The 24,359-nt window shown below is 31.7% G+C and overlaps 2 protein-coding genes across 16 annotated transcripts in view; one reads left to right on the top strand and one right to left on the bottom strand.

Annotated features, from left to right (window-relative positions):
* The window catches only part of LOC143239486 (uncharacterized), a 21,391-nt gene extending 3,753 nt beyond the window's left edge, over positions 1-17,638 (top strand). For 2 of the 3 annotated variants that reach the window (XM_076480588.1, XM_076480587.1), the window contains 10 exons: positions 6,194-6,256; positions 6,543-6,681; positions 7,217-7,310; positions 8,541-8,676; positions 9,384-9,550; positions 9,857-9,892; positions 12,359-12,511; positions 13,162-13,235; positions 14,365-14,555; positions 14,675-17,638. In XM_076480588.1, the coding sequence (XP_076336703.1) occupies positions 6,194-6,256; positions 6,543-6,681; positions 7,217-7,310; positions 8,541-8,676; positions 9,384-9,550; positions 9,857-9,892; positions 12,359-12,511; positions 13,162-13,235; positions 14,365-14,555; positions 14,675-14,841 (1,220 nt within the window). In that variant the 3' untranslated portion in view covers positions 14,842-17,638. The remainder of the gene's footprint in view (positions 1-6,193; positions 6,257-6,542; positions 6,682-7,216; positions 7,311-8,540; positions 8,677-9,383; positions 9,551-9,856; positions 9,893-12,358; positions 12,512-13,161; positions 13,236-14,364; positions 14,556-14,674) is intronic. The other variant, XM_076480589.1, reaches the window with a different exon arrangement.
* Positions 13,229-24,359, bottom strand: part of LOC143239489 (ATP-dependent DNA/RNA helicase DHX36-like) — a 23,568-nt gene continuing 12,437 nt past the window's right edge. For 4 of the 13 annotated variants that reach the window (XM_076480594.1, XM_076480600.1, XM_076480602.1 and 1 more), the window contains 5 exons: positions 21,384-21,482; positions 20,188-20,361; positions 19,539-19,625; positions 14,651-14,782; positions 13,229-14,560 (listed from right to left, as the gene is read on the bottom strand). In XM_076480594.1, the coding sequence (XP_076336709.1) occupies positions 21,460-21,482 (23 nt within the window). In that variant the 3' untranslated portion in view covers positions 13,229-14,560; positions 14,651-14,782; positions 19,539-19,625; positions 20,188-20,361; positions 21,384-21,459. Of the gene's footprint in view, positions 14,561-14,650; positions 14,783-19,538; positions 19,626-20,187; positions 20,375-21,383; positions 21,483-21,648; positions 24,349-24,359 lie in introns of those variants that run through there. The other 9 variants (XM_076480605.1, XM_076480604.1, XM_076480598.1 and 6 more) reach the window with 7 other exon arrangements.

Below are 24,359 nucleotides of genomic sequence, written 5' to 3'. Positions count from 1 at the left end.
CACCTACCAGCAATTATGAAACCCCCAAGTTTTAGGTGGTCTCAAACCTCAGAGCTACCCCTATTTCGTAAACAAAATTACATATGTAGTATTATTTTATTTCTTACTAAGGTTAACGTTGTTGAATTTCTTAATATCTGAAAAAAATATTTGAGTACTTGTAAGTCAAAATGACTGGTTTAAAATAAAATTAGATTTCTTATCCTATAGTTTTCTTATTGGGTAAGAAATCTAATTTTATTTTAAAGAAGAAACATCTTATTGTTATGCTTTAAATATTTTTGTACAATATGCCTTTGTAAATAATTTTAAATTTTACTTCTGCATGTATCAGTTTCTCAATTTAATATTTTTTGTTAAATCATTTATCAGTGTGTGTGTTATGTAATATTTAATAAACAAATTTTATACAAGTTGCTAATCAAGTATTTGAATGAATAAGCAAGATGACAGTGGACAATAATACACTTCATTAAGATCAGCAACACCTGCCATAAATAAGTTTTCATCCACTTATCCATCCAAGGAAAATATTTAAAAAAAATGAAGTATCTGCCAACAACCAAGTTATCAGGCAGGTTTTTTTCTACAAGCTAAGGATTCCAAAATATTCCTCATACAAAGTCATACTTGTAGCAACTTTTGAAAGTGGAAAATCCTGATATACAGAATTACACTCTTAAAAGAAAAAATAAATTTAATAAAGAGACTGAGTTTGTAAGGTTAACACTTTACTATTAATATGTATTACAATACTCTATAATTTGTTGCTGTAGCCCTTTCTCTCAAGCTAGCCATTTTATGAATGCATTTTTCTCTTTTTCTTATCACTTGTTTATAATGATATACAAAAAAATTTTAAGGCTAGAAAATATGAAGTAATAATGGAAAATGCTGTATTATTGTAACTGAATTAAAATATATACTTTATATCTGTTAATAATAGAGATTTTATAACAGAATTTGATCACGTTGGGTAAGTGTGAGTCCATTTTAAAAACTAGTAATTTCGCAATGTTATGAATAATAAACAAATGCTTTGTTGGTTGAATATTGGTTGAATTCAGTTAAATTTTCAATCATTTTATTGTAAAGAACTTTGAGTAATTGTTCTAACAGATAAAGTTGAATATGAATCCAAATGGAAAGTGTTCCTTTCAGTGGAGAAATGTTCATGTGTATTGGACTGTTAAGTATTACACCATTCATATACTTTTGAAATAAGTAACTGTTGTTTTTAAAATAGTTTTGGCAACCAAATTAGGTAAACTAAAAGCTGTTCAATGTAATGTAGAATGGTAAATAGTTACATATAGAGAGTACAGAAGGTGATAGAAAAATATTTTGTGAATACAAAATACAGAATATTATAAACCAACAGGGAACCAGTGGTTAGTGTGCCAGACTGTGGGTCTGAAGTTCAATGCTCTGTGCATTTTACCACTGGAAAAAATAAATCGTGTTCTGCACTTTGGAGCCGTGCGTGTTTATAACAGTAACAATCAGTTCTCACTATTGAATAGTTGGTATTTTTTCACTTCAAAAGTAGGGGTGGCTAGCTCAAGTAGTTCTTTGTGGAATTCAACATCATCGACAATGAATATTATTGTTAAGTTGATCATGTTCAAACAGAGTAGATAAGTAAAGTATAAGTTATTTCAAATGTACACGCTTGACTTCTCTCACGTAAGGTGTACCCGTGTTAAATTTCATCTAATTATACCTGCAATGACAAGGCTGTAAAGTTGAACTTAGTATTAGTAGCAAACCTAAGTTATTAAAAAGGGCGACTGGCCTAATTCCTTGAGTAAACAAAGCTCGGAGGAAAAAAATATAATTGTTGTATGAGTTTATTTTACCAGTTATCTGATATTCGCTGCTTTTAAAGTGTTTCTCGTCGTAGCGAACCCACGTAAAAGGAAATTTCGCCAAAAATGTTCTTTTAAGTTAAAAATATATAATTTTGTATCACACGACAAGATTACGTTTCAATACGCACAACCATGTAAAGGCTGTAACTAGATTAAATTTGGACCAATTATGAGATCTTGCAACCCTCTGAGGTTCCTGGCAAGTCTAGCGCCGAACCATGGTGGGTTTCCAGGGTGGCGGACAATAAATTTTAAGTCGTCTTCAGTTGGTCTAAACAGCGCTGCTGGCTTTATTATTAAATTGTTAGGATCGGACCTTATTGTCAAAAACATTTCTATAGCCGATTTTATCTCTGAACAATGTGGAAGATAAATTTCCAAATTTATAAATAGTTAAGAATGCAAATCAGTATACTCACATTGGCATTGAAATCAACAAATTGCATCTGAAGAAATAGAATCCGGAACTGCATAAATACTTTTATACCGTATAATAGGACCGTCCAAATAGGACACTGCACCAGTGTTAAGTTTGAACACGGACGTTTAAGTGTCCGTAACTGTCGCAGTCGGTACTGGCAATACAAGATTTGTCACCAACGTATATTTAACTGTATATTTTATTTTCACACGTACAATAAATTATTACGAATATAGTTACGACTCCCATTGTTTAATTTTGTTGATAAATATTACATTATACAAGTATATTTGTATGTGTAATACAAATTATTGTTTCCGGTATCCTCAAAGATGCAAGTTCAATGACGTAGAAGTTCAGTCTATTCTTTTATCCACTCCCCCATTTGCAATAGACTAGTTTCGCCGAAGTTACGGCACATTATTTGGGATAGCGAAGCAAGTAAATACATTACGGTTTATATTGCGGTGGAATATAAACAGTTTGTAACTTTATGTGTAGTCTTTTACAAAAGACTACTGACCAAAAATACTATTTTTGAAAAGATCTGTGGCTTTCGAGTGAAACGACTTTCAGCTATGAGGCGTTATAATTGACGGTCAGTCTCACTTTTCGTTGGTAGGTGTTGTTGAACAGCGTCTTCTTCTCTTGTCCAACACTTCTGACTTAGAGCCGGTTAGCGCAGATAGCCCTAGAACAACACTGCGCGAAATTTAACAAAATGAACGGCAGATGTTATATCGATCTCGAAACTCTTGGTACTGACAGTTTTGCAGGAATAAACTGCTCTATTTTTGTTGTGGTCGTTGTTATAAGTATTTTATATTTTACAGAACGTTGAGTTTTTTACATGTTTCTTTAATATTCCCCTCTAATAACCTTGTGTCTTGAAATGAATTACGTGAACTATGTTTTGGAGGGTTTATTAGTTTGTTCAGTTGTATTCGCGGTAGACGATCCCAGCTTAGGCCCGGCATGGCCAAGCGTGTTAAGGCGTGCGACTCGTAATGTGAAGGTCGCGGATTCGAATCCCGGTCGTACCAAACATTTTCGTCCTTTCATCCGTGGAGGCGTTATAATGGCACGGTCAATCCCACTATTCGTTGGTAAAAGAGTAGCCCAAGAGTTGGCGGTGGGTGATGATGACTAGCTGCCTTCCCTCTAGTCTTACACTGCTAAATTAGGGACGGCTAGCACAGATAGCCCTTGAGTAGCTTTGTGCGAAATTCCAAAAACAAACAAACGATCCCAACTTGAAAACCCATGCGCGTGCTTTAACGGAAATGCCGTTCAGGGTGGTTGCGCTCGTGCTGATATCAATTGGCCTTGGCCGGACTTTTTACACTATCCAGTATATTTACGAGATTTACGACGAGTTAACGAGGTTAGTCTTGTGCAGGTAATACTTCCTGTTTTATGAAGTAAAATAATAAAAGAAGCAAGCAGTCGTTTCAGCACCAACTCTCACCTGTTCTGGAAATTCATATACTTTTTTCTCTCTTTTTACGGTAAAGGCGTTCGACTCGTAATGTGAGGGTTCGAATCTCCGTTACACCAAACATGCTCGCCCTTTCAGCCGTGAGGGCATTCTAATGTGACGGTTAATCCCCACTATTGGTAAAATAGTAGCCCATACATTTACAGTATACGTCTATATACTTTCAGTAAATGCTTTAATCGATTAAAAACTTGAAATATAACTTTTGCTAGCAAATATTGTATGTTTATAAATTTGTATTTATCAAAATCTCATCATTTATTATCAATAGATGGCGTTAGATAGACATAATTTTGTAATCAGGATTTTGGTTTTTTTAATATGCTAAGACAACTATCTAGCAGTTAATACCGTTGAAGTTTATAATTTGTTTAATTTTCTCATTTACCTTAATTTTAAATAATAACGTGGCTTGCATCATGTTGGATATGCTGTACGTTATTGACAATTTACTACTGTAAATTAATGTTTATGTTAATCATATCTTGTAAGTGTAGTAAGATGACAACTTTTTAAAGACAAATTAACAATTCAGCATTTCCACAACAAAATCGGTCTCTTGTGTCGGGGGCAGTAAATTTAAGGATAGATTGCGGTGAGGTGAGAAGACACTGTACAAGTAATGTGGTGATTAATTTAATTAAAATATTCTGAATTTACTATCAGAAATGTGTGTAATTTTAACTGTAATTAAAATAATACATTAAAATATGCTGAAAGAATGTTTATTTAATGCTTTCCGTTTTCAAATATTGTAAGTATCTCATTTCATTTTGAAAAAGTGAAATGTTAAAATTTGGACAGATTATTGAAATACACCTACTCAAGAGAAGGTGTCAACATGTTAAAATGGTGAAATATTTTTTTGTCACACATCACATGGTCATACAAATAAGATATTAAACCTTATTTAGAAATATTTTACAATTACACTGTTTAAAACATTTTTGTGTACATGTTTAAATAAGATATAACAAAGACATTTCCTTTTTTTTTAAAGTCTTATGTTGGCAGAACACATAATGTGTGAAGCATAGGTCAAAGGTATTATTGCAGTCGAGTTAGACATGCAATAAATGAAGATATGAATTTTTAAAACTTGTTTTAACGCAGGTTGAGTAACATAAACTCAACTCTTTTTTTTTCCTTGATTAAGTTTTAAGGGAAGTTGAATTAATTGTTTTTTGGTACTGTGGACATTCAATTTAGTACCAGTCTCAAATAATTAATATTGCATATATTATCTTTGTTTTAAATTGATATAGATAGGAAGAAAAAAAAACACAGTAAAGAAATCTCATTTGGAACCTACTCTTTGGTTGCTTATAAATTTTGGCTGGTTTCCAGCAGTGCATCACTGTAAGCAACATAATGATTCAACCAGAATTAATGTTTTTGATTTCAATAATCTAATAAACTTGTATAACTATGAAATAATGGTGTTTGAGATGAAGGTTAGCAATTAAGCTACCAGCAAATATAGAGGTGCTTTTGCTTTAGTGAGAAACAGAAGTATTAAATCGAATGGAACAGAATACATTTTCCCATATTTGAGTGGAAAATGTGAAAAGTTTATAATTACTTGAACTGATACAGTTTTTTTATCAGTTTCTTGAAGTGAGTGTGTACTTAATGTTAGACACTGTTTCACTAAATGCCAACATTACTTCCCAAACTCCAGTGTGGTTTCATCTTCTATCACTAACTCATCTACATTTCTTACATATCTTCTATTAAAATTTCTCACTTTGGAATCCAATTAATATGAAATCTGTATTACTTGTCTTTTAGAGTTTGTACTGGGAGGACTAAGGGTTTATTTAGCAACTATTGTGTCAAGGGATATTTGGGTATTGAAGGTACTTACTTGTATGTCTTTAAATGTGCTGTGGTTATATTTCTCAAATTGTTTTACAACTGTGTCTAAAATTTTAACAGTACCTAGTTTTTTCCATATCAAAAGTTATTTTTACATAAAATTCTCAAATTTGTAAAACAAATCTGGAAGTATATTGAGTTTGGAGAGAGGCTCTTCTCATTGCCAGAATTATTATATAGTTTGTTTCTTCAAAATCATTAACAGTAAGCTGATCGATCAGAAATGTAAATCATATCTCACACACACACACACACACACACACACACAAAACCTTTTGTATAAATAACATGAATGAATGTTGTTTTTTAAGTATGATTCAGTCATTGGTTGTGAGCTTGGCTGTGTTCTCATTTTACATGCATGCGTGAATTCCACCTGCAGTAATAGTTAAAATAAAATATCATACATTTAGTAAAAAATAATTAAATTTAGAAGATGTGAGTTGTTTTTTGTGACTTCTAGAAAAACATTGTAATTCCAAAATACCTGTACTAACAATGTATTTTTTCCTGGTTTATTTTTAGTGTGTCGCAAGTTCTTAGTACATGAAGATGAAGTACTTGCTCACAGACTTCAGAGTGAAGAAAGTAAGATTCTCGTGAATGAAAGAAAAATTTAATTCATGTGAGATGGCATATGAATATTAGATGTATGAAACAGTGGAAGAAACTGTCAAAATAAATTGGACAGTTAATATATATATATATATATTTTTGTGTTCAAAACTTTTCTGGATTATTTATATTTACAAAAAATAATTTGTAATGTAAACTGTCTTCTATTTTTTTCATATTAATAAATTTTGGAAAGCTGTTAGTGATGATTTCGAAAAGCAGATTTTCCATGCTTACAATGCTTTTCTCATTTGTCTAGTTGAAATGCATTATGGGAAAAACAAGCTTAACAATCAGCTAGTACGCTCTGATATTCAGCAAGCCAAAACCCTTCAGCAAATCGAGGAAGAAGAATCTCTGAAAAAGCGGCAAGCTTATGAAAGAATGATTTTGGAACAGTGAGTAAAGTATATCTGTAAAGGTTGTATAATGTGGTTGAGGGAGAGTATCTCTGTAACGGTTGTGTAAAAAGAAAACATTTTTTTGTTTCCTCAGCACCTACGTAGAACATCATATTCCCACTATCATATACTTACATTATGCTGTAAATAAATATTAATATGAAAGGGACAAAAAACTGCTTAAGTTGAAGTAACTAAACTATGTTGGCTTAGACTTGAATAATTAAGGGTTCATGACATTCTGGCAGTTACAAACTCAAAGTGGTTACTTTTTACAATACTGTTTTTCCTCATGCTGGAAGCTGATTAATATATTTTTCTTCCATTTAGTTGCATGGAACTAAGAATACTTAGCTGTAAAATAAAGCAATCTTTTCAAGCAAAATAAAAATGATTTTGGTTGGAAGAAATGCACAACACTTATCTGACTTATATTCAATTTTCTCTTATACTTTGTAGTGTTTTTTCAAATAAAAATTTTACACCTTGTTGTAGGCTATTGATTAAGAAATTAATATAAATCTTAAAACAGAGAGGCCCAAGATGCAAGGGTTGCTGTGGAACTGCAAGAACGTATGAAAATGGAAGAATTTCACGAGCAAAGGGTCCTTGAAACTGAAGATGAGGTGAGTTAACATTTTTTTCATTTGCTCATTTTGTGTTTTGAATTACAGCTATGTAAAATCCTTTTGAAAAGCATTTTTTGGGGGTTGTTTCTGTGTAATTTTTAACCTTGTTAGGTTTTATACATGTCCCAAGTAAAAATTGTATATTTCTATGGTATCATGGCTGATCTGCTAGACAGTTGGAGAAACAACAAAACATTGTGTTTTCAAATTAAGCTACTATAATATTTTACTCTAAAGTGTTATTTAAAATGTTAACATTGTACAAAATGTTTTTTGAAACTTTGTGTTGATAACTGAAAAAAAAAAAACTGAGAACCACTGTTGTATCTGCGGACTTGTATCGGTATAAACTGGGCTTTGATACCAGTGGTGGGCAGAGCACACATAACCCATTGCATAGCTCTGTGCTTAATATCCAAAAACCCAAACCAGAGTTGTATATAATGCTTAAAGTGGATAATAAATCATTCATATTAATAACACATGGATATGTATAGAGGTAAGTGTTTTTGAGGTTTTTTTGTATGCAGAAATTATCCATTAAAGCCTAAACATGAAAAACAAGTGATCTAAAATTAATCCTTACAGAATTTGAAAGGGTCCCACCACTGGATATTGTTAATGCTCCAGTTGATTGTAGCTTTAAGTAGTTTGCACTCATGCTGTATGTAGTGCAAATAAATGTAATTGTAGTGGGACAGTTAAAATTTCGAACAACAGAAAATCCACCCCTAAAAAAAATTGGATACATCATATATTTTTATATCTTAGAGTATTGTCATAAAAGTAACTACAAGCCATAAAAAATGCACTATAACCTTCTTTCCTCAGGCATCCTTTACTGCACAAGTCACAAAGTTCATAATTGTATTAATCTACTTTTGGTTGTATTATAAGAATTAGTTCTAATTCTACAAGGCAATATTTTAAAAAATCCTGAATTTCTCTAGGCATCTTGTCTTAATATTTTCTGCCACCCCTTGAAAGAGTAGAAAATTAAATGTAAATTGATCTGTAAAATGATCATTGCTCAGGCATATCACATTTATTATAGTTTTCAATTTTGTTTTGTAACAAACCTATTGAATAATAATAAAAAAAACCTCCTGCCACACCTTCTCTTTTAGGATTTCTTAATAGTTTTCTCTTATGTTTAATTATGTTGAGCTCGTGTTGAGAACGTTAATTCATTGTGTATATTGCTATTAGATGAAAATTTTTTAACAGAGACTTGCCAGAAAATTGCAAGAAAGGGAAAAGGAGAGAATTGAAAGAAAAAAGAGAGAGAGGATTCTTGAGAGAGAAAGACGACAGGTTGAGAAAGTAGTAGCAGAACAAAGAGGAAGTGTAGTAGAAACCAGTGGTATGTCTTTACAGTAGAGGAAGCTGAAGATTGATAGAAATTAATGGTCTTTCATTTCATTTCATATTTCTTTTAACAACATTACTGAATTTGGTAATAAGTAATAGCAGATCTGAAAGCAGCACCAGTGAGTGTTAACTGATATTCCTTAACATACTTCTTTTTGTTACTTTATTTGGGCAATTTAGCTATAAGTAACAAAATAAATTATGGATTTATCAGTGACCAACAACCTGACCAGTTGTGATGTCATCAGATAATGCTGAACATTTTTCTGTTGCCTTCTGTACTTTCTAAACCTAACTAGTCTCTTGTCTAGTCTTAAAATAAAGTGTAAATGAGAAACTTAAAATTAGAGAAAGATCAGGATAAAATTGAAGGTTTTGGATGATAGGTTATTATTTGCTGAGAATGGGCAAAAAACGTCTACAAAATCAGTAAGTGCATTGTTTAGTTAAAACTTGGAACCATGTAAAAATGCAATTCTGAAATTTTCTTTTTTGTTCTTTAGAAATCATATTGAATAAATTTAATAGTGTAACAAAATATAAAATGTTTATTAAGTTAATATGCAGGTGTGCACACAACTCAAGTACTCACCTGTCTGGATAAAATTTATATGCAGAAGCTTGTAGTACACATTATGTAGCATTTCTTTATGAGACATTAACTTTTTTCCTGTTTTCCCCACTTCGGATGTATCCTAGGTTCTAGATTAGAGGATGGTTTATGTAGTGCCTTTAGATCTTCCTCGCTTGAGAACAGAGATGTGCCTTGCACAGAGAGAGATATAGACTTTTCAGACTTTTATCTCAAGCCTCCTCCTGACCTCACAGAAGTAGAGTTTCGCAGGTTTCAGGAAGAACAAGATGAAGTAAGGAATTTACTGAGTTGGAAAGTTGTCAGATTTGTATTCTGAGTTTTATCAGGTACTGTTTGTAACTGATCTTGCATTAATTAATTTATTAAGCTTTTTGGTGTCTTGGCATTCATCAAACTTGTTAAAATAACTTAGAACCAGGACAAGATAACAAGAAATATATTGTGTGTCTTGCTTGGAGTAAACAGTGCCAGAACTATTAGGGTTTATTTTTTACGTTATTTAGTGCAATATTCTGGTATTATCCTTTACATTTTCAGTGACTTAGAGTAAACAATAATTTTCTCATGGTTTGTATAGGAGCTAGCAAGACTGCTACAGGAGCAAGAATCTAAGGTGAGTCTGACAGGAAAGTATATTTTAGATTACTTGTGAAATGATGAAATTATATACAGTTTTATAAATGTATGTGTGTGTGTGTGTGTGTGTGTGTGTGTGTGTGTGTGTGTATAGTTTTTACTTAAGGTTTTGAGTTTCATAATTCCAATTGTCAGACTTCAAAAAATGTTTTGAGCTGCAATTATTTTTACTGCACACTAATTTTAAACAGCTTTCACTTTGATGTACTTCAAATATACTTGAAAAATTGTTAGTAAGCTGTCTAAAATCTGCAGTAATTTACTTTTTTAGGGGGTAGGAATATAAAACCTATTCCATTTAACATGAAGATAGGAAGGTGTGAAGATAACATTTAATTGTGATTAAGCTTGTATGCTGATAAACTGTCATACCTTTGTTTTGAAAACTTAGTTATGGTCACTTACTAGGATCATATACCTTCTTGAAGACATCATCACATTAGTACAGTTATGCAAACCGGTTTTGTTGTACCCAGTACATAATTTTTCTTCAGTGCACTTTTTTACCACTAGGTAGCCTATACTTCAGTTAAAGACAACTTTACTCAAATTTTAAAATAAAACTTGGGAACAGAAGTCAAATTTCTTTCTTTACTAAAAGTCATATTGCAGTGATTGGTGTTTTTCTTTCTGGTTCATTAAGAGAGAGTTTTTCTGTTTATTTCACAAAAGGAGAATGTATCTGGAAGGTTAACTAACTTTTCAAAATGGATCCAGTTAAGTGACTGAATAAGGATACAAGAAATTTGAAGTTTTTGCTAGCTTAACTTTCCCTCAAGTTATTTGAATAAAAAATTACTTTTATAAAGCCAGCATCATTCCTCCTACATTTTTCACTTATTAGTTTTCATCTTTTCTTCATAACTATGTAAGAATCAAAGAAAGGCTTTCCCACAACATCTACAGTTCATATTTAATTTTGTAGCTTAATTACACTTTTTTGTTGTAGAATTTTCTAAAAATGTAGTTGACATTTTCTAAAGAAATTTAACTTCTTTAAATGTTTAACAGTCAACTTCTGACGTGTTATGTTGAAAACTTGTCTCATATTTCAGCGGATGAAAAAAGGAGGATGTGTAATTTGTGTGTGAAAGAATTACCCCAAAGATTTTGCATATGTGTTTAACACAAAATTCATGTTTCATTAAAACCAAGTACACTTTTGGTACCAATATTTTCTGGGTGGGCACTGTTTTCAGTTTCATCAGTTACATGAATGTTTACATTATCAGTTTAATAAATATTAGAGTTTCAGCATTCATACTTTTCTTGCTTTATGGAAGACCTGAAACGTGCAAGTCTGACACAAAATCTGCCATAGAATACTACATAGTGTTAATTTCTAGTTTTTGTGAACTATGGGTGCTGACTAAATCATGGAAAAAAAACCTATTTAACTGAAACGTCATGACCATTTTTGCTATGGTTGCTGTTGACAATGAAAAACACATTTACCTGAAATATAGGGAAAATAGCCATTGTGGTCTTTGCAAAATCAAGAATAAGGGTTATTAAAGGCTGTGAGTTATTATTGATCCAATTTGGTGGAATATTTCAGTTTTTAGATCAGTGTCTGATATATGTGAAAAACAAGAAAAGAGAAAATAGTTGAATCAAAAGCAATTGTTAAGGAAGAAAGATGTTTTACAATACATAGTTGTAGTTCCAAGTTTTTTTTCTGTAATTTCCTTTTCTAAATTCTGTCTATTAAACCCATTTTTATTTCTGAACTCTGTGTACATATATTAAATACAGGATTAACTGTTTCATCTGTTAAACACGCTACTCCATAGTGACACAGTGATGCTGCCAGTCTGATTTAGCCCCCATTTTTATTCTGTTAATCTCACTGCATGCATGATGAAGGAAGGTGTCTTTGCACAATTTATTTGTGTTTTGGCTACTTTTCTGATCCTCTGTGCTCTCCAACTATGGTGAAATTACTAGTAAATTATACCTGCTATTTCTCTACAGTTTCACAGCATCATTGTGACTGTGTTACAATAGTCTCTTGGACTTTCAAGCACAAGAATACACACAAAATGTACAAACTTATTTTCTTGAATAGGATGTCTATTACTCCCTGCATGAGTTAATGTTCTAGATTTGTGTGCACTAAACATGTTTGATTTTATTAATTACTATATAAATAAAAAACTTGTTGTTGTCAATAATGATTCATGTGGACCTTGAAATTAAGTTTATAAACTTAACATTGCTACAATCCAGAGTTGATTTCATACAGATGGCCCATTGTATAGCTTTTGTACAGAACAAACAATTTATTGTATTTTAAGGTGTTTTGCCTTGTTTGGGAAGACGTGTGTAAAAACTTGCTTTATATCAGTAATACAATCATTTTCCAAAACATTTTTTTGTAAGGCACATAAATTGATTATATATATTAATGTCTGATTTCTATATCTCATGTTGTTGTTCCCAGAGAAGCCTATATAAGAACATGAATGACCAACAGATGGCAATTGAAGAACAAGACCGCGAACTTGCAAAAGTTTTGCAGGAACAGGAACGAGCCCGTGCTAGAAGAGCTAAAGAACGAACAAAACAGAAGTTGCTCATGCAGCAGCAAGAAATGGTAAAAGAAAATGTGAACAAGTTAATATTCCATGATTTTTTTTCATCTTTTGGATTCTTTCCAAAGAAAACTTTTTAACTTATCTTAATTTCCTAGATTCTAAACAATTTGGTGGTTAAAATTGAATGGTTTAGCTGTCTTGTTTGCAGTCAATCAGATATGTAATTTAAAGAAAGAAAAACATAAATTATTCCATCAAGTGTTAACACTTCTACGAAAAGACGTTTCTAGTCCTGATTTCTCCAAGCCTGTTCCCCTGGCTGTGGTTTCGCTAGATAGTAGATAGGGACAGTTGGAATCTCGTTAATCCATTCATTAATGGATTTAAATGGCAATTTCATTTAAATACAAAATTATTAGCCTAATATTAATAACCTTTCAAGTTGCTCTGGGGCCTATTAGGCCCCACTTTTCATAGGAGTGTTAAAGGACACATTCCAATATCTAATAATATAAATTGGAATTTAAGATTAATTTTTACCAACCTTTAAGCAAGAAGAATGCTTGGTGTTTTAATTTAACAATAAAGTGTTAAGGGCAATACAAAATCTTAACTATATACCCATATATGTTCATTGTTGTGTTAGCTTTAAGTAACAAGTACTTATTGAGCTGAAGAAAGTTACTAGAACATTCATTCTGGTTTAAAGGAAACTATCGAAGTTCAAAGACAGTCTCCAGATGTCAGTAGGAACAACAGTGAAGGGAGACAAAATGCCAACAGGTTAGTTTAATTCAAGACAAGACTTGTTCCAAATTTTTATTATTTCAACTGTTTCATTCTTATAGCAGTTTACCAAATAACCTAGACTAAAGGAAATTATAATAGCTGGAGAAAAAAGTTGCAATAATTAGTCTTTTGAGAAAGGTTTGGGTTATTAATTAAACAACAAACAATTAAAAAAAAACGTTTGGCACTAATTTCAAGTCCTACATCACTGGACCTGACCCAAGATATTCAGAAACAATATGAAGAGAAGTTAACTGGTAAATGTGAAGTAAAGTGATTAAGCTAAATTATGGGTCAAGGTCAGATGAGGGAAGAACTTGTTTGTAAATATCCAGTCATTTTTATGTACGAGTTGAATTGGAGATTGGTCAATTAATTACTGCATTTACAGTGAAATATAGAAAATTACGTGCAGAATAGTATTATTGGAATCATATGTAAGAAATCATTAGTTTCAATATTTTATGAAAGGAATGCATTACAAGATGATCTTTCTAATATGAATGGCCCAGTATTTAGTTTATTTGCATTTTCCAAATTGTGTTATGCTTCATTCATTGAAGTCTATCCAAGTAACCCTAAATCACTAGTTTCTAGAATGGCATCCCCATTGACCATCCTGGGCTCAGCACCAAAAGATGCTGGATAGCCTTGTGCAGTAGATTTGAATAATTGTGTTCTTTAATCAGTCTCTGGTGTCTCGCTTGTAAACCTGAAAACTTGTAACCATATAAATTTCGACAATTGTGGAGGAAACGTCATGAATAGACTGTATTAACAAGTAGCTTCTCCTAGTCCTGCTCAATCCGAAATTTTGGGCTTAAATACAGTTTCATTATCTTTAACTGAAGAGCAAAAGGTTTTTTTTTTAAGTGTATTTCTCAACAACAGTATACATTTCAACTTCATTTTTCTCTGTTAAGGTGCAGAAAGATATTGCTAGATTTTTAAGGCCTTGTTCTCAGTTAATTTTTGGCTCTTTGGTTTTTATTATGACAGTATTTTAAGTTTCCAGTGTTGTATATTGATTAAAAATGTGGAAGCAAAATATGTATGGGATTCTTTCAGTTCAGTCTAAGAATTACAAAACTTATAAGGGTCTAAATAGTTCTCTCTTATTTAGGTATCTTGATGAACAGGCTTGTAACGTTGATATTCTACCTCATGAGGTCACAAACATAGCAACAGTTATTGATCCAACGTACAACAGACGAAAACTTCCGGGAAGTGAAAGTCATTGTTCAAATAGTTGTGGAAGCTTGCCTCCAATTAGTCCAATTCAGTCACCAGTCAGATCTCCAACACAGTCTTCAGGTACGCTAATAGATAAATATGTTTTTGTGGTAACCACATTCGAGACTCAATACCAACATGTATATATTTCATTAGAGTGTAACAGTACCACATACCTTCGTATCCCTTTCATTTTTTAGGTGCTTCTCCTGGGGACTGTGGCATAACTGATGGTTACTGTGACAGTGGGGATGAAGATGGTGCAGTACCACCATACATGCCTATCCAAGGACAGCGGCGTACAATATCTTTAGAGAAAGACAAGGGTAAAAAGATTAAACAGAAAAATGCGTGTAAAATGCAGTAAATTGAACTGCAGAAAAAAAAGTTACGTAACTCATCAAGTAATTATAAGCTTTCTACGACACATGGGTCACCTGTATGCTTCTCCCAACTTACAATGGTGTGTAGTGAAATATTTTTGTACATAACGTAAATTTCTCTGGAAGCTAAAAGCATTAAAACCAATCTTAGAAATAAGAATTAACTAATATGCAGTGGCACCAAAAGATCTAATTATAAGTTTTGTAGGTATATCCTTATGAACTCGCTCAGTTTTAAAGATGCAAACCAATGTATGTGCTGGTCTGAGTTGAATCTCAATATAGTGAACACCAACTGACTGATGTACAGAGAGCACATATAATTGTGGTTTTGTTCTTGTATTACTATTTTGATGTTTGAATTGTGTTTTTTCTTTTTGCATACATATTTTACATGTCAAACACTGGGCAAGTCCTGAAATACTAAAATCCATGCTTTGATTCCCTGTGGTAGACTGAGTGCAGTTAGCTTTAAACTAAAAAAAACGTTAATGATTATTAAATATTTACAGCTTTCATTAGCTATTCTAATAATGTGGTGCAGGTGGTAATCATATACCTCTCTAACAGTAAATTGATTTTTAGAAATATTTCACTGCTTGCAAGTACTGACATGACTGGTTGCTGGATTTCTTGTTTTTGCTTAGTAGCTTTATTGTATGTTATTTTTGTTCTTCAGTTTGCTATTTTTCATAAAGTATAGCATCATTCCTATTTACACACATTCTTGACTATCGACACGCTGAGGAAGATAAATGTTTTATCTATAGGTTAATGTGAACCTAACGTATGGTATAACTCCACTTTACCTTCATTTCCCTGCATCGTTCTTTCCTAAATATCTAGCTTTTTTTTATTATTTACTCCCTTTTATCATTAACATTATTAATTTACTCTGTGGCAGATTTATATGTATTTCATATTTCAGTTGTCTCAACCTAGCATATTTTAGCATGTAGAAATAAGAGTTTATTTGATGGTATTTGTACATTTGTTTCACTACTTCATCCATAAAAATTCTGTTTCTGTGAAATTAGATCTTTGACTAAGTATTATTATTAATACAATTTTCATATCCAAACATGTTACAGCACAATTTAGAAGATTTGTTTTATAGTGGCAACCATGGAACAAAACTTTGAGCTCATATCATACAGTGAAATAGTTTATCACTAGACTGCACTATTTATGTTGCAAAGTATAAAAGAAACTTGGTCCAACATTTTATGTGAATTTGTTAGTTGGGTCAAGAACTTGATAAATCGTGTATAAACATTTCAACTTTATTCTTTCTTCAATACCTCTGATTGTAAATGTAATGATGGCCTAAAGTTAATAAGGACACTTCCAGCTTTTGCTTTCAACGAGCTGCACTGATATTTCTTGTGATGCTTGCCCTTTCCTCAGTAAATAACAGTGAGGGCTGTACTGAACTCTGCAGCTATCATTATGGCTCTTTTCCTGTGCATGATCCAGAGTACATTAAAAAAACTCATTCAGTTATGTGGTTAAATGTAATGCAAGTCAATATTTTTGAATTTCTATGCAGTGCACTTTAGCTTACCAGCTAAAGATTAGCCTGAGAGCAAACAACCCTTAATTGACTAGCAATGGGTTAGTTTGATGAGATATTATTCTTATTATAAAATTTCTTTCAATACTTTGCTAATGGTGAAAAAAAGTTTTAAATGATGTAATAATTCATTATACTTCTGGAAAAACCATCAGTTAGAACACTTGAATCCAAGTTTTTCTCACAATATAAATTGATTTGTTTTCATGTTACTGCAATTTAGTGCACTGACAACTGAATTGCTGTTAAAATAAGCTTCCTCCAGAATAAACATGTTTATCCAGTGTTTGGATTAAAGATTAATACTTTAGTATAAGAGTGGCCATTTGTAATTAGAATAGCTTAAAATAATTACATACATGATATTTTGTGAACTTTCACATAACTTTCAGTATTTATAACATTTCCATGTTTGAAATATAGTTACAATATTTTTATAGCTGGCTGGTGCACAGTGAGAGTGAATATTTAAAAAAAGACCAAAAACTAAATATATATTTTCAATAGATGTATTTTGGGAAAGTTTTAACTCTAGGTATTTTGATTGCTTCCTTGATAGGTGTACTTATATTTATTTGGTTTCACTTTGTCTTCAGCAATACTTTTTTCTCTGTGAATCTCATCTTAAACAACCGTGCTGAACTATAAAAATGTCTCAACAGTTTTTCTTCTAATTCTACAAACAATTCAATGTCAATTTTTTTTATTTTTACAAGTATTAGAGCTTCTTGAATGATGGGTTTGGTTTGAATGTATACTCCTTAACTCAAGGTAAAATATAGCTAAGGAGAAAAACTAATCCACTTTGTGTTCATTTTAAGTGTTTGATGTAAAACTTTATAATAAATTTTGGTGTCTGAAAATCTCAAATCCAACTAACTTTTCTACCTCAAGATCATATTAATTATTAAAACAGAAGTTCCAAGCCGGACTTCATGAAGTTAGCTTTACCAAAGTATGTTCTATTACTTATTACATGGGTGTGTAGAAAAGAAACTAATGTCCATGTTTATCCTAGAGTGCAATTACAGAAGTTTACAACTGCCCCTCTCTTTCGTAATTGTCCTTCTCCTCTGGTAGCACGTAAGATTTCTAAGTAGTTTCTTCTCTAACACTGATGTTTATGTCTTATGTTATGAGGAGCTGTAACATTTCAACGCTTTTATACCATACTGTACATTTTCGATAATAAAATACTTGACAATGAACTTCTATTTCTTACTTTTCAGACAAAATTCGAAGTTGTGGTGTTACTTACACCATCTATAAAAAGCCATTTCAGCATGAGCAAGAGTGATTACAAACTTTTTGTTCCATATATATACTGTCTTGTTTTGTGAAAGTGAATACTGCAGGTCATGAGGAAATGAATGTGTATTTTTATGTCCAAATTAAAACATTGTTAACTTGAGAAATATAGTAAAAATCTTCAGAGAAAGGAAACTAAATCCACAGTTAAAGAAGTTAATATAATTTAAGCTGTACAATAGTAGTAATTATGCCTGTTACCCATTTTATAAGAAAAAATCATCCAGTCTAAAGGTTTATATGTATATACATCGTAGTAACCATTATTTATGTACTTCCCGTTACTTCAAATGTCCAATTGGTTTATAAGATTTAAAATCACCCCAGCAATGTGAAAGGTAGAACATCTGTTTACATCTCCCCCCCTTATCGTTAAGTGGAGTAAGGTGGCAGGTGTATAATTTTGTTCGTTGCCATGGACCTACATTTTTGTAAACTTACTTTAAGACCTTGGGAATGTTTAATGAACAATACAATTAACAGCAGCTCATGAAAATTTAAACCCAAAATAGTTAGTAAAAAGTAAATATTCTACAAATTTGAGTATGTCTGAATCAAGTTTCAATTAAACCTGGGTGAAACAATTTGAAAGTTCTGTCAGGTTAACTAAATTTTTCTCTGGGATTTTTATTGTAAGTCCTATTCATAACTTGCTAACAATGAAGAGCAAAACAGTATATTCAAACATGTAAACACCAAACAAGCAAAACTTGTTTTCAAATGTGTTACAAAAATTAATTATCTACCTGTTATTAGGTGAGTGGCAGCTGCTACTACCTTCATTACATTAAATGAATATTACATTAAGATTGATCTATAACTGGTGTGATGCTACATCACAATATATGAAGGATAATCAGTTACACTATTTCTTTACTAGTCCTATATGAGTTTCTATGCATGTGCTGCAGAACACATTGTTATGGAGCAGAAAAGCCTCATCCTAAGTTTACATGACACAAGTTTGATATTTCATAAAATTTCATATTTGTGTATTCAGATACCAAACATTCAACAGCTTTATACCTTTTAGTTTGAAAAAAAGAGCTGATTGATTTATAACCCTAATTCACTAAAATGTCAATGATTACTACAGTTTACATTAAGTGAATATTTCCTAGAGTTCCAATACAAACCTTTCCAGGTACTTTTCTACCTTAATTTACATCCAAAATATATGACTTCAAATTTAAGTTTTCTCAGTAAGTGAAAATCAAGGTCAGATATGATTTGAACTTATGACTTTTAACTAATTACCATGCACGTAAAACACAACCAAATTACTATGTCTAGAAGCTCATGGGCCTTAGTTCTTTTATTTCATTGGCTGGTGATCAAAAGCATAATTCGATAAATCTGTTGAGATATGCCACTAATCCTGTAACATTCAAAATCAGTTACGTCATTTCTTTGTTGCTGCTGGAAGTGCCAAGTGTAATCACTCAACTGCAAATGTTATGAGTGCAGAATACTTTTCAGTACAAAGAATTTAAAAAAAAAAAGTGACAATTAAAGTTTGTCAGATATCCAACTCCAGTGTTTGTTTACTGACTACCTTGAATGTTACAGTACATCCTTTAACCTTAAACAGCAGGAATGTTTTAGATAGCATAATCAATTGATGATGGCCACCATTAAAGGAAATACAAGCAATTCAGTTGGATAAAGCATCCACCCCAGTAGAATTATAACTACAAATCTCACCTTCTTCAGAAAAAATGTTAACACATAAATACAGGATGCTTTAAATTCACAACCTTAGGCCATTAACTGTAGTGTAAACCATATGTATAAACTCACATTGAAGGCCTGTGCAAGCATAAGATGGTTACTTTTTGAGTTTTGTGCTATTTGTTTACGCTTCCAGTCAGTTCGCTCTTCCTTTCCCTAAATAAAAACAAAACAAGTCCCACTACTTTAAAAACGTACAAAAACTTAGTTATAAAGTGTCCTGGTGAAATTACCTATTGATTTCCTTAAATTATAACAAGGTAGAAAATTATGAATTCACTTAGCATCAACATTTGAGGCAGATTTTACAGCAAAACAGAAGAAAATTTGTCTTACAAAAATTCTACAACTATAACTGAGTTTTCAAACTTGGAGAATTTCACTGTTCATTTTCTTTAACTTTTTTTTTGTTCTAGTAGAGTAAACAGTTCATTCTATAAACACAACGTATAAAATAAAGCCCGACTTGTGAATAAAGGAGAAAACATGTTTTAATCACAAACAAAAAGTATTGGTTAATTATTCCATACATGATTAAGCTTGTCCTTGAATGAATTACATTCTTAATCCACTTAAAAATATTTCTAAGGTAATTAAACACATGCTTAATAAAAATTTGTTAACGTTTTAATCTCCTCTTTCCTTGGTATTTACTAACTTGCATAAATACTTTTATTTGTGTATTTACTTAATTTTGTACAAAATGTCAACATCTCACCAAAGGTATAACAAAAGCATCTTTAAAACTAAGGTTGGCAGCAACAGTAAGAATGGGATCAAGACAAGATAAGATAGCCCCCATCAGAACCATCTTTCCTGTGTGAAGGTCCAGAGGAAGCTGGGCTAGATGAAATCCCAGTGGCATGAGGTTCTCATCTTCATCCAAGGCATTCTGTAATATAAACCTGTTTGTTCCAAGCAAAATGCTGGAGAATACTCATAACATTTGTAACATGCCATGGAGTTATATAATAAACTGCTATTTTATATGAAGTATTTAAAAAAACAAGCAGGTTGTATGGGGAATAACACCAGAGGTGTGAAACAACTCGTTTTTATAGTAACAAATGAGACCAAATATATCAATAATAACAATGTTACCAACTTCTCTCTTAACTATTCCTCCACCCACTTCCAAATAATATTTCAACAATACAGCTAACACTGACAGTATCTTCTTTCTCACTACCAACTTTCTTTGAGCTAATGGTTGGTTGATTTGTTTTGTCACCAAAATTTTATGTTAATACTTTATTTATATCTGTAATGTAAATCCAGTTGTATGCAATTAAAGCTGATGGGGTATATACATAATTTCTTTCACAATAAAGTGCATGATGGCCTAAACAGAGTGATGATGAAATACTATTTTACACTCTTCTCATCACAAATCCATACAAAGTACTTGGAATTATTATTAATAATATCATATGGGAAATCCATTTCTAACAAATGACAACACTAAGTTCCAAGAAGTAACATTCACTCAATATTGTCAATTCAAATGGTTACAGGAAACTCGGACAGCAACTGAATCTGTTTTTAAGGTAGGCTATTTTGTCACATATGTTCTTGAGTTAATAAGAATAATGTTCTGTAAAGGCCATTTAATTTGGATAGACTGTTTGGTTGTCCACAATAAGTTTTTAAGGGTGGTCAACTGTCCCAAGAGCAGTTGCAGATGGGCTCTTTCTTAACCCATCTAGGAAGGCTATGCTTACTCCTATCTGAAATGTAATCCTGAGAATAATATGTTTAAATAAGCCTACATAATATTTTTTTCATGACTTACAAAACATCAACTGGAATATGCCACAGATGTGCATAAAAATCCTAACATTACATGGAGACAAATCATAGTACATTGATTCACAAACTATAAAGAAATATACTGGTGATTACAAATGGACTTACCAGTTTTTCCAGTAGATTAATGGACAATGCCACAGCATGTGGATCAGGAGGTTGCATTGCCTTTTTCAAGAATAGTTCAATCTTTCCTAATTTTAGTAACTGCAAAACATGAACAGAAGAGAAAACATAACACATACAATGTTATTATTAAAATGTTAATACTTAATATATCATACACTGGTAACAGAATATACAATATCTCTAATAGTAAAACACAATTTCATCTATGTAGAAGTAGCATGAATAGGGCAATATCAGGATTTACCTTGTTCTTTGGTCTGGTGATTATAATAAGAAAGGATACATATGTTATGCAACTTTCCTATTCTTCATCAACTAAGGCTGTTTTTCATTAATCATTTCAAATAGATATTTTTCCAACTAAGAGAATTTCTACTGCCAGCTGCCACATCATCCTAGATATTTTCAAACTATTAATTACTCCAATAACACATAGATCAAATCTCTTAGAAAGGTAGTTACAAACTCTCAGTTTAATTTTCAAAAGACAAGTAAACTAACCAGAAATAACTAATAAGCTTACAGTTTGTTCATACTGTCACTACTATTTCTTACCCTAACACTGTGCAACTAGTGTAAAAGAAATATAACCAGGAGCATAGCCATAATGTGCTACCTCATAATAAAAATACTTCAATAAATTGTAAGAATCTCATTAAATAGTATTTCATTGAAGCTTAAAGAAACAAAAATCTGTACACCACTATTTAGTAATTTCTATCATTTATTTTACATTGTGAAATTCTAATATTTTCTCTAAAGATTCCTTTACTATTAGTTGTTTTTTTTTTATCAGGTTTTATTTCTTATCTGGAATCAGTTGCAACTTAGTTGATATCTAATAGCCTTTATTTTGATATTTTATTCTTCCAAATCCTTTAGTCACCACTGTGGGTTATAAATCATACAAATCAAAAACAAAGTATTTCTTATCTAGGAAACCTCTCCTTTGAACATGGTTTACTGACATTTTTGGTAACAATTTACTCGATCACGTTCAATTTACACATCATAAAAACAGTTCCTTTTCAATAAATATAAATTTCTTCTATTCTTTTATTTATATGGTTGAGTTATCAGAATACTTTCTCATCTCCAAACATACTCACTAAATCTAACTAAGTTTTAAGTAATATATTTTGATATTAAAAATTTCTCTAACTTTCAGATGCATATAATCCAACACAACATTTTTGAAAATGAAAAGAGCATCTAAAGAAACTATAGAACTGTGTTAAAAGTCCTATATTTTTGGTTTGTTCCTTAGTGTTTTAAATTTATTAAATTCTTCTCTTCAGACCTGCAGGGCCTTAGGTTAGTCACGGTTTTTAGAAACGATAAATGACTGCTCCCGTCACTTTACACACACTACAATGTTGTCTGAACAGTCGCCAATGAAACCACATGTCACAGTATCATTAAAAAAGGGGGACAAAAGGTTGTAGTAATGAAAATAAGAGAAGGAAAATTACATTAATATAATAAGATAAGATATGAATCACTGTATTTTCACGAAAATATTATTCCTTAGCAAATATATCATTATAGTTTAGGATGCAAAGAAAATTCTTTTGAACTGTATAGAAATGATAGCTCAAAATTTGTTTTTTCGTTGTTCTTTGCATATTAAATGAATTACTCTAAACAAATGTAATAATATCACATTTCAAAATTTTTAGTTACAAATTGCTGAAATCGTTTGAATTTTTATTATTACACCTTAAATTTGGAAATATGATAAGTTGGCATGCACTCAGTACCTCAATGTGTTTATTATGAAAGAACTATTTTGAACTTACAAGTAAGATCAAAATTCTAAAAGTACAAACGTTTTCTTTTATAATGTGATATAAGTAGAAATATATTAACATTTGTGACAAGTTAATTCTGAATGATATCATTTTGGTAATTTTTGCAAAGCTATGCAAATACAATCCTCCCTAGCTTTCCCTAATTTTTAACTGATAAACCACAAAGGCAACTAGCTAGCCAACTGTTGGGTTACTCTATTAAAACAGTGGAATCATCACTGGTTTTAACACACCCAAGGCCCAAAAATGGGAAAAGCATTTTAGTTACATTACCAACAAACCCTTGGATCCTAAGTCCAGTAAACCTAAAAAAAAGGCAATTAATTTTAACACTCCTACGAAAAGTGGGGCCTAATAGGCCCCAGAGCAACTTGAAAGGTTATTAATATTAGGCTAATAATTTTGTATTTAAATGAAATTGCCATTTAAATCCATTAATGAATGGATTAACGAGATTCCCACTGTCCCTATCTACTATCTAGCGAAACCACAGCCAGGGGAACGGGCTTGGAGAAATCAGGACTAGAAACATCTTTTCGTAGGAGTGTTAATACTGTAATATGCAGGAACATTAATTATTGTCTACAACCTTTATCTGGTAAAGTGAACAGGTAGACACACAAGTTTTTAACATGGTACCTTGGTCAATGAAATGACTAATATTCTTTTGCTCGGATTAACTACAGTTTACATCATTCGCTTATGATATCACACAAGCTTTCCTATGAGGAAGACTGACAATTTATGGTGGTCTCTCCTTACATTCAAAACACTATGTAAAGGAAAAAATTGATCTTTTACACTGAGTGCATCTTTCCTTAATTCTCAATGGAAATAAACGTCAGTGACTTGGATAACATTGGCACAATGGGAAGGACAGTATTAAAATTATTTGTACATATTTTTATACTTTGTCAGCTCTCTTTCTCAAAATTAAGCCCTCAGTCTGGTAAGTAAAATTTAAGTTCCTTGTTTAGTTAATAAAGTTCTCAAGTTGAACAAGTTAAGTAGTTGTTTATAAATGTCTTGTACAGTGTTTAATCTCATCCATTTGTAAATTTGTTTTTTAGTTTAAGTGTGGAATAAAGACTGTTTACACTGATTCCAGTCTCTTTCTCCCAACTATCAATGCAACAGTACTCAC

Source organism: Tachypleus tridentatus, chromosome 13 (assembly GCF_004210375.1).
Source record: "Tachypleus tridentatus isolate NWPU-2018 chromosome 13, ASM421037v1, whole genome shotgun sequence".
Taxonomy (NCBI): domain Eukaryota; kingdom Metazoa; phylum Arthropoda; class Merostomata; order Xiphosura; family Limulidae; genus Tachypleus; species Tachypleus tridentatus.
The sequence above is the reverse complement of the archived record's forward strand: the minus strand, read 5'-3'. Positions and strand labels throughout refer to the sequence as shown.